This window comes from Anarrhichthys ocellatus, unplaced genomic scaffold (assembly GCF_004355925.1).
Source record: "Anarrhichthys ocellatus isolate YVR2014 unplaced genomic scaffold, GSC_Weel_1.0 scaffold23, whole genome shotgun sequence".
Classification (NCBI taxonomy): domain Eukaryota; kingdom Metazoa; phylum Chordata; class Actinopteri; order Perciformes; family Anarhichadidae; genus Anarrhichthys; species Anarrhichthys ocellatus.
Window position 1 is genome coordinate 5,747,007 of NW_022280053.1, and position 9,628 is coordinate 5,756,634.

Sequence of the window (9,628 nt, forward strand, 5' to 3'; positions counted from 1 at the left end):
GAGAGAGAGAGAGAGAGAGAGAGAGAGAGAGAGAGAGAGAGAGAGAGAGGGAGAGAGGGGAGAACCAGAGAGGAAGAAATAGGCAGGCAGAGTTTGATAAGCAGAAAGACAATTTGAGACAAAAGAGGAATGGCCGGGTGAGCATGAGAGAGACCAAGTGAGAGTGCGGGGCTGTGAGCTCTGCCGTTTTATCCGAGCAGTATGACACATCCCTATATACTGCACTGCCCTGCCTCCCTGCATGCTCACTGCAGATTTTCATTAACCTTGCGGCACCGTCTATATGCGTTTTTTTTTTTTAATCTGTCCCATACCATCTCATCCTCCCACTGCATGCAGCTCTGCAAACTAATATACATCATATACAGCACGGCCCCCCCATCTGAAAATTCATAATCAACTTCCCACATAGTGTGCATGCCAAGATAACACCCTGCAACTGCAATCCATATGGTGCTCACTTTCAGAATATGGTTCGTGATTGTGCGTGTGTTTAGGAGTAAATCCACATTTGGAGCTGGAATAATGCTTCGCTGAAGCATGAATAATGCTTATGTTTTTCAAGCGCCACATTATGCAGTGAGGGGTAATATAACTGAGTTTAAAACATACCCTGACAGAAAAATATAAGCTACCATAAACACTGTAAAAGTATCCTGCCGTTATTGGTACACAACCAAGAGGATGCTCTTTCCCTGCTCCATAAATGTGCACTGATCCATAGCATGGTTGGCTGGGAATCGGCTGTACTATTTATGCTGAGGTCTGATCCTGTTCATGGCTTTCGCTGATAGTGTGCTTGTGAAAGCCTATGTTTGCCAAATGCATCTAGTAAATAATCGATTTCCTCACTGCCATTGTTACTGATATGTCATTGAACTATACAGTGTGTGTGTGTGTGTGTGTGTGGGTGAATGCAAGCTCAGATTGAGCTCTGACAATGACACAATTTGCTTCACCCAGAGTAACAAACAGCATGGATAACGGCAGCGATAACAACAGGGGAGTCAGACAATACGGGAGGGGCAAGGGCGCTGTGGGGCAAGGACGTTGAGGACGAGGTGAGACAGAGCGGCGGGCTCATTTTAAATAGTCAGCCACTTACATCATATGTAAAACTACATTTCAAATCAAACATAATGTCGGTGCTTTTTGGCCATGATGTCTAAAAATGTATTCATCTGCCGGACTGGTTCGGTCATGATATGGAGCAGCACGATCTTTCGTTGTGTAGTGAAATGATTACCAGGAGACGGAGAAGACCAGAGCTTGTTTAAACAGTCTGAGTCAGGGAGTGCGATGACTCGATGGAGGGTAATAACGTGTCACTCTCCATTATGTCCAGCGGGGTCTAACCTTGTGATTGTTCACACAAAATCCACCTGGGTCATCTAGCAAAAACCACACCAACAAAACATGAAGAGAGAAGTTCATTGACCCTCTAATATACTTTACCTTTCAATAAGCTAAAAACTGACATTAACACTCCCATGGATGAGCCATCTGACCAGTGGTGATTGACAGCATGTATTACTGTTTAACGTGCACAATTAAATCTGAGCGCTAATCTTTCAAGGTTGTTAACGTGCTGTTGGATAAAGAACCCTGCCAGAGAACCACCATAATTACTGATGTACACATGACAAACATCCACATACGCACCTCCTCCCACTGATGTATGTATCTGATGAGTCGGGACAGTCTCAACAGACGCAGAAGACTGAGGATCTTGGTGAAACGGACGATTCGCAGGGCACGAGCTGTTTTATATACCTCCGAGTCAAAGCCTTTCTCCACTATTAAAAAGATATAATCCACTGGAATGGAGGAGAGGAAGTCCACCACGAACCAGCTCTTCAGGTAATTCATCTTGATGATCTTGGGGTCGAGGATGATCTCGGAGCTCTCCTCGTTGACGATCCCGGTTCTGAAGTTCATGACCAGGTCCACCAGGAAGATGGTGTCCGAGGCCACATTGAAGACCAGCCAGGTGGTGGTAGTCTGCTCTGAGAAGAAGGTTATTCCCACAGGAATGATGATTAGATTCCCCATCATCATGATGAGCATTATCAAGTCCCAGTAGAACCTGCAAAGCGACACACATGAATCAGTTATGCATGGTAGACAACATGTTGTAGACAGTTCATGCAGACAGTGTGTATTCACGTAGATGTTGATGTATTCACTTTTCCACTTTGTCTGACAGTATAAAGCTGTCCAATTTGTCCATTAAAATCCTCCATTAAGGCTCTAAGTCTAGAAAGCCTCAAAGTGAAAGTAATAAAAGAATACACAGATATACAGTGGCTCTGCAAGGCAGTACTTAAACAGGAAAGACACGAGTGGAGGACAGCAGAACAGTGAATAAGACATTTTTAGGCAATCGAATGTTCAAATTAACTTTCACGACCTGAAAACACACCGTGAAAGGGTGAAAGCTCAGTTCCCAGAACGTACAACGCGTTGGAAGCGACCTGTAAATCAAAAGGTAGCCACACCCTAAAGCATACCCTGCTTTATCGTCTATTTTACTCTGAATGGGACCATAATTTACTAAATTAACATCATGCTGTTTTGAAGAACACTTGAAACTAGCGATTGGGTCCATAAACTCATGTTACAATGTTAACTGAGGTAATAAAGAAGCAGCGTCATTTTCTCATAGACTTCTATACAATCTGACTTCTCTTTGCAACCAGAGGAGTCACCCCCTGATGGCTATTAGAAAGAATGCTTACGCATTGGCTTCCCTTTTCAGAACCAGCTACTACCAATAATCACCAATCACCAAAACTAACAATAGTCAGTGGGAAATACTTCAAGACTGAGATCTGTACCTGTGCAGAGGCTCTTAAGTCCTCACTTTAACAGCTACATGTGCTTGCGTTGTTACCTAAAGCTCTTATGTAATATTTTCTATCTCACTATGATTCAAGGACATCGAGACATGTGCTGCCGACACTTGCTGTATGTATCCAGGGCCCTGTTAGAAGAAGACCCTCTCCTAATGTCCCTGCCCTCTGTCTTGTGACGAACAGAGCCAGAAGTGATTCATCAGCACCCTGCTCTTTTCACCAAGTGTCCTGGGCCTCGATAGAGGCCGAGCAACCGTGAATGAAAATAGATGCTTTCAGGAATCCTATCTCTCGTGCTAAAAACGCTCCACTGACGCCATCCCTGCCTGCCTGTGCCCTGCCCTGCTGCCTATCCATTGCTGCTGTTGAGGATGGAAATGGACTCGCTGGCTGGTTGGCAGGCTGCCTGTCTGGCTGGGAACCCAGTAATGGATCTGTTTGAATGAATTAAGACTGGGCCTTGGTCTTATAAATATCCACAGATCATGTGTCTGATAATTGTCTTTACGTAAACTAAACAGCGGTCATCGAGGTGGTTCATTGTATTCACCGGAGGTATTTTTACTGGTGTTAAACTGGGGCCTATGGAGTGGACTTTTCATATATGGAGAGCCTTGACTCAACACCTTGAGTGGGACATTAAAGCACAGAACATGATGCACTTTGGATTAATTGATGCTATTCATTCCTTTAGTTATATTGGTAGAAACATACTTATACAACAATGACACTGGGCATGAGATTTGTGTTTACCTTAGCTTACGACAAACACATATATTCATACCATATCGAATACGAATACACACACACACACACACACACACACACACACACACACTATTGTCAACCTTTCAGTCTATTGCTACCCCTTCAGCAGACGTGCCAGGATAATGTGCATACAGTACATGTGTGTGTGGCATGACTTAGTCTTTTTATTCATATTTAAGAATAAGAGGCTACAGTGACGACATCCGCTATGATTCATCTTTTCAAATGCTTCATAAAAAGATCAAAAACAAAAGATTAAACCGTGATTATAAAGACCTTTTTTCGGGTCATTGAAGAAAACATAAATGACTTTAGATACATCAATTAGTCTGTGGTCAAAAAAGAGAACAAAGAGAAAAATAAAAGCTCTAAAATTAAGTCATTTATCGATAGAATGCAAAATGTACTACTTTGATCAAAACTAAGTTTTTTTCTTTTCATATTAAAAAAGAGTTTTAACAAAACAGCATCAAATTAATTGTTGGAAAAAAAAATGCAAAATGAGGGTTCAAAAAGGAAAAATCGGAAATATTCGTACAGCACTCAAGAACATCTGTTAAATTGCTATTTTTTCAAATAATAGAAAATGATTTCTTTCCACTCGTATTAATATAATCAAAAACCCACTCGGTGCCCACATCTTGACGATAATTCTGTTTCTCTCGTGACTTGTGTAGGTGGCATTTATACTGCACATGACCTCTAAGACACCCACTTATCTAATGAATAAAACATTGTGTTTCAATTCTTGAATTAGAAACTATAAAACAGGAAATGGCAAAATGTACTGCAACAGAGAGAAAAGTTGTTCACAAAGTCAGAAGAACCCCTGAAAAACAGAGCACTGCAGATGTTTGAATACTAAGTGAGTTGCCCCCTTTCATTTTAAAGATCCAGTCGCAAAGTGTCAGCTCCAACGGCAGCTCGAAAACTGCACCCAGCTCTTGCTACATCATTGTATTAAAGCTCTTGCTTCAATGCTCCAACTCTGAGAATGCATGCAGCCCCGGTTACACCAGTAGCTGAGAGCATGTGCATCCAGCTGTAAATGCAGCTCCTACTCCGGCAATGCACTAAAGTCACCAGTCAAACTCCTGCTTCAGGTGTGGTAGCTCCACTGGTGCACCTACTTTACATCCACATTCACCCAGAGCTCTCGCAGTACACTCACCTTTAGCCTTTTTAGTTTTGTGCCCCAGCCATATTAACATCCAGATAAACCCAGCGCCCTGCACTGCTGCTAGTCATTTGTTGTGCCGAGTTCTTCTTCGATTTGTCAAGCCGCTCTTTAACACCCCAACGAGCTGCTGTTCTGATTGATTAAAGTGGCTCTGCAGCAATGCTGCAAAGACATATTGGTTTATTCTGCCAGATGTATGCACCCTGTAGAAACTAATACAAAATGAGTGTTTCCTAATATATCACAGAAAGAAAACTTTAAGACAAAACAAACCCACCAGAAAGCCATATAAGTTATTTGCCAAATGTTGACACTCGGCTATTATAGCCTGATGGACCTCCCGAAAACAGGAGCCTGGAGCTGTAGAACCTACAAAGTGTATACTGATGTATACAATGATAAAAATGGGACTTCAGATCAAATAGATGGAGGTCAAAGTCATCTATATGACTGACAATGAGCTTATTGAAATGTAGCATGTGATTACAGAATGTCGACCAAACATAATTTTCTATTGATCCGTGTCTTGGAGGCCAATATGTTGGTTTGAATCGGCTACACTGGATGCTCAAATTGAGGTAAACATGTCATTTTAAATAACCTGGAGAGGTTGCAAAAGAAAAAAAACAACGAATGTATCTCTACACGATACATTCTAGGTAGCATAGCAAGTTTAACTGTCAAGAAAAATGATGCTGCGCACAAACAACAATGTGCCATTTTAAACTATGATCATCAGATGCTTTGGCTAAAACACACTCATCTGCCTTGGCCAAACAGGCACCCTCTTTAGAAACTCTGAAAGTAAACATCACTGAGAGTCTTTTAAACTACGACAAATGCCTCTCCTTAGCATAACCCGAGGTGTATGAGGCCATGCATGAGGCCTCTCTGAAAATCTATGAATAATGAATATTACTAATCTACCATTAATCTTTAAGCAGCCACTGTGTACAAAGAATATCTTGGATATTGAGTTTCAAAACACTCTCACAAAGCGATATACAGCCTGTGACGGGTGGTGCCATTCATGGACCCTACTTACATAAGAGTTTCATTAAAAGACCATACAGGGTTTGCTTTTTGGTCATACAAAGTTCTGCCACAGTATAGAAATATATTAGAGTTATATACAAAAAACTATAAACAAACTTAAACTAGAGACCAACTTCAGACAGGATCACACCAGCTTCCCCACTTACTATCCCCCTATTTACGGCACCCTTGCTCAGACTACAACCATCTTTAAAGTTGGCCGTCATTTTGTTCCCAACTACACACCAGTAAAGTTTTGTGAATGCATCTTGCACAGTCTGTGTGGCTATTAGGGTGACAAAATCTGACATATGGCAAAGTACTGAAAACCTCTGTGGTAATTCCTGCTACAGGAGCCACATTTTACCATGATCACACACACACACACACACACACACAGACTCACAAGATGAAAACAAAACCAGCCACACACTGTCGCAGCTGGTAATAATTAAGAGGATGAATTGAGCCCCAGAGTAGAGGACTAGATTACCATTTAAGCTACAGTACAAGGGGACCTGCCAAACAAAGTGTACCCTTGCACCTCCATCATTTATGCACCAGCATGGTAGCTTGAAGCGCTGGGGATATATAACTTCACAGAACAATCCACGAGGCAATCTCACTGGCAAGAAGGGGTTGTGTCATTAAACTGGCTAGAGGACAAGGACTTCAAACACCCTTTGGAAAATGTCAGGAGGAAGGAACCTTAGGGAACCTTCAGCAGCCTGAGTTAGTGGAATATAAGGGCCAATCTCCTTGAGCAGAGGTTAAATAGCAAACACCCCCACTGATGGCCCAATATGTCTCATGTTAAGAACATGCTCTGACATACATACTGTATGTGATCTACAGTGACAAAAATCACATAATTTCCCATCATGGAGCTTTTTCACTACATGTTCCATCTCTTTCAAAAAGGTTTAGCATAAAGTAGATCACAAATACAGCCAAAGATAGCTAAGCATTTGTCAACTGTGAAAGGAGGGTATGCATATCACTTGGATTGTTCAGGTCTACGAACCCTTTGGCCATCTTGTAGAGAGACAGGGGGGGGGGGGGGTCGTTCTCCTTACATAATTGTTTACAGAGATTGCTAAGCTCAGTGACTGTTGTGTTGTGCTACTAATCCTTGCCCACCGTCATTGTACATCTGTGTGAGCGCATGGGCATGTGGCCGTGTCTTTGTGTGGGTGAGTGCAGGATATCCTGGTTAGCGTTATATGTGTATACCAATACAAATCAAGTAAAAGCTACACAGTTATAAGTGCAATTGCAGCTTTCAGTTGTCTAGGTTAGAATTCAGCTTGCAGACTCCAGCAGCTCTGAGCGAGCAGCAGCATAAACGCTGCAGAGCGGAGCACGGCGCTGCATACCCAGGCCTGCTCTGGGTTCAGGACCACGGACAGCTCCGTGTTAGAGCGGAGGGATCAACGTGTCCCGACACGTCACGTAGCCTACAGCTTCAATGGAAAACGGGGATGATTGTCACCATCAAGCTGTGTGCCAGGGGACACCGGTGCAGAGACGGGGCTGGATGACATGCTTAATTGGTTGAGTGGTGAACTGTAAACATGCAGCCGGTGGAGAACCCGTCCTGCCTGTACCTGATCTCACAATGGCTCACAGATACATTACACACATGAAAGCAAATTAGAAGCATGTTTGTCTCAACTCATTTGCACCACTTATCACACGTGGGGATGCATCTATCATCAGGCAGTTTTTAATGCAGTTTTCACTTGCAGCCGCACTCTTTTTTTTAGAACAATATGATATCTGCTTGTGCAGGTGAGAGAATGACATGCCGAAGAAGAAATAAATAACAATCCTGTCACTGTGGCATTTCGTGCACAACACGGGAGGAAGTGTGGCATGATCGGCTCCTTTGAAACAAACACATTCCACCACATTTCCCCCCTCAACGAACACCCCATTCATTCATTAGTGCTGTCAAATGTTTGCAAGACTGATCGATTCAAAACACGGCCATTTTCCTCCTAAATCGTTTCGCTGCACGATTTTTTACCGCATTCTGTGCATTTTTTTTTTTTTTTGCACAGGCCCGTCGTCCGGTACCGCCGCCTACAATGTTTACAACCGGGATGGTGCAATGGCATTGTCACGTTGTGTCCTGGTACCGTCGCCCCTATAGCCTACACGGGAAGATGTCGTAATGATGAGGACCATGCTAATGTGCAGTTAATGGTGAAACAATCAGAAAAGGTGCGCGTGTCTGTGGCTGTCTGTGTGTGTGTGTGTGTGTGTGTGTTTTGAAATTGACATTCACCGTCCGTTTTCCAAGGACATCTCACGGATACACCTTTGTAGCCTAAACGCGTCCTTCTCTGTTATAATAAAAATGCCGCAATGAAACACACACACTCACTGGGCACATTTAAGTCAGTAAAGCCTTCAGCCAGCGAAAGCCCGGTTGCCTAAATACAGAGGTAGATTAGCGTATGCGCCTCGGGGCAGGCTGTGCGTGTGCCGATGACAGCGCGTTATGTGTGAGAGTGTATAGCTTGCAGACCCTCGGGTGACGGGAGGGGTGGATAAGAAAGGGAGGAGGAGAAGTGGGGGTGAGCAGGTGTCTTTTCCAGCCCTTACCTAAAATCGCTATATGGATGAATGATCCAGTATCCGGCCGTTTGAACCCTCTCTTGCTCTTTCTCCACGGCTTTCTGACTGCCGAACATACGCAAGGAGAACTTATTGACTCCGGGCTGCATCATGGCCCCAAATTGTCTCTGCATAAAACCATGTTGCCTGGCTTCCGCGTCCAGATCGTCAAAACCGACCATGGCCTCTTCCCGCTCCCCCTTGAAGCCCACCGAGTTGCCGTGCTCCTTCTGGCTCCCCGTGTTGTTCTTCTGTATCGAGTCTTGCCTCTGAAATACATTATTCCCGTCCGCCTTTTCCTCCTTGTTGCTGGAGAAGGAATTCGATTTGTCTTCCATGGTGTCTTTAGTTTTCCCGTTTTTCTTTGTGGCAAAGCGTCTCCGTCTCCGTCTCCGGGAGGGCTGCGCGCAAAACTCGAGAGGGACCCGCTGTGAGCTCTCCTGGTATTTTTTCCCCTTCTTCTTTTGCTGCTTTTAATTATGTCCTTCAAACTGTTCAGCTCCTCTGCCTTCGGTGGGAGTGCTGCAAACTGAGACAGAGTCGCCGACAGCCCTGTGGATCAGGTTTCTTGGGTTACCGCCATCTACCGACGGCCCCGGCTTCTACCGTCCAAAGCCTCTCTGCTTCTGTCTCACTTCGCACGGCACTGCGGTTTAACTGGCACATGCCCCTGCACCTTATTTACATAATGTGGCTCATGATACCTCTTCCCTCCCCTGTCACCAGGATCCGGCATGGCGGCAGGAAGCCCATATCTTAGGAGCAGAGCATATATTTGAACTTATTAAAGACGTTGTATATATGTTTTATAATTCATTTGACAAGGCATGTGTGCCTCCTGTGGCTCGGCTGGCGGCAGGTTTGTTTCCTACTGAGGAGTGATAATAGAAGACAACACGGTGAAACAGATTGGGATCATAGTTGGAGCCTCTTGGTGATATGAGAAAACTAGTTGAACATCTTGTGGAAGTCACACCTTACAAGGTGTTGCAGATATGATCCAACATTTAGAGCGTGAACGCACCGAATGCATTGCACCGACTATATAGTTGCAATATATATAAGCACTTGTTTGTTTAGAAGCAACCTATACACTTCATTTGTGCATGGCAAGGAGATAACACGCTTTAAATAGAATCATCTATGGTGCATTTCAATTAAAACAGTT

General features: G+C 43.8%; 1 protein-coding gene across 1 annotated transcript in view; it reads right to left on the reverse strand.

Moving 5' to 3' along the window:
- The window catches only part of hcn1 (hyperpolarization activated cyclic nucleotide-gated potassium channel 1), a 59,172-nt gene extending 50,051 nt beyond the window's left edge, over positions 1 to 9,121 (reverse strand). The window contains exons 1-2 of the mRNA XM_031859851.1: positions 8,449 to 9,121; positions 1,663 to 2,086 (exon numbers count right to left, since the gene is read on the reverse strand). Coding sequence (XP_031715711.1) covers positions 1,663 to 2,086; positions 8,449 to 8,798 — 774 coding nt within the window. The 5' untranslated portion in view covers positions 8,799 to 9,121. The remainder of the gene's footprint in view (positions 1 to 1,662; positions 2,087 to 8,448) is intronic.
- Between the last annotated feature and the right edge of the window lie 507 nt (positions 9,122 to 9,628).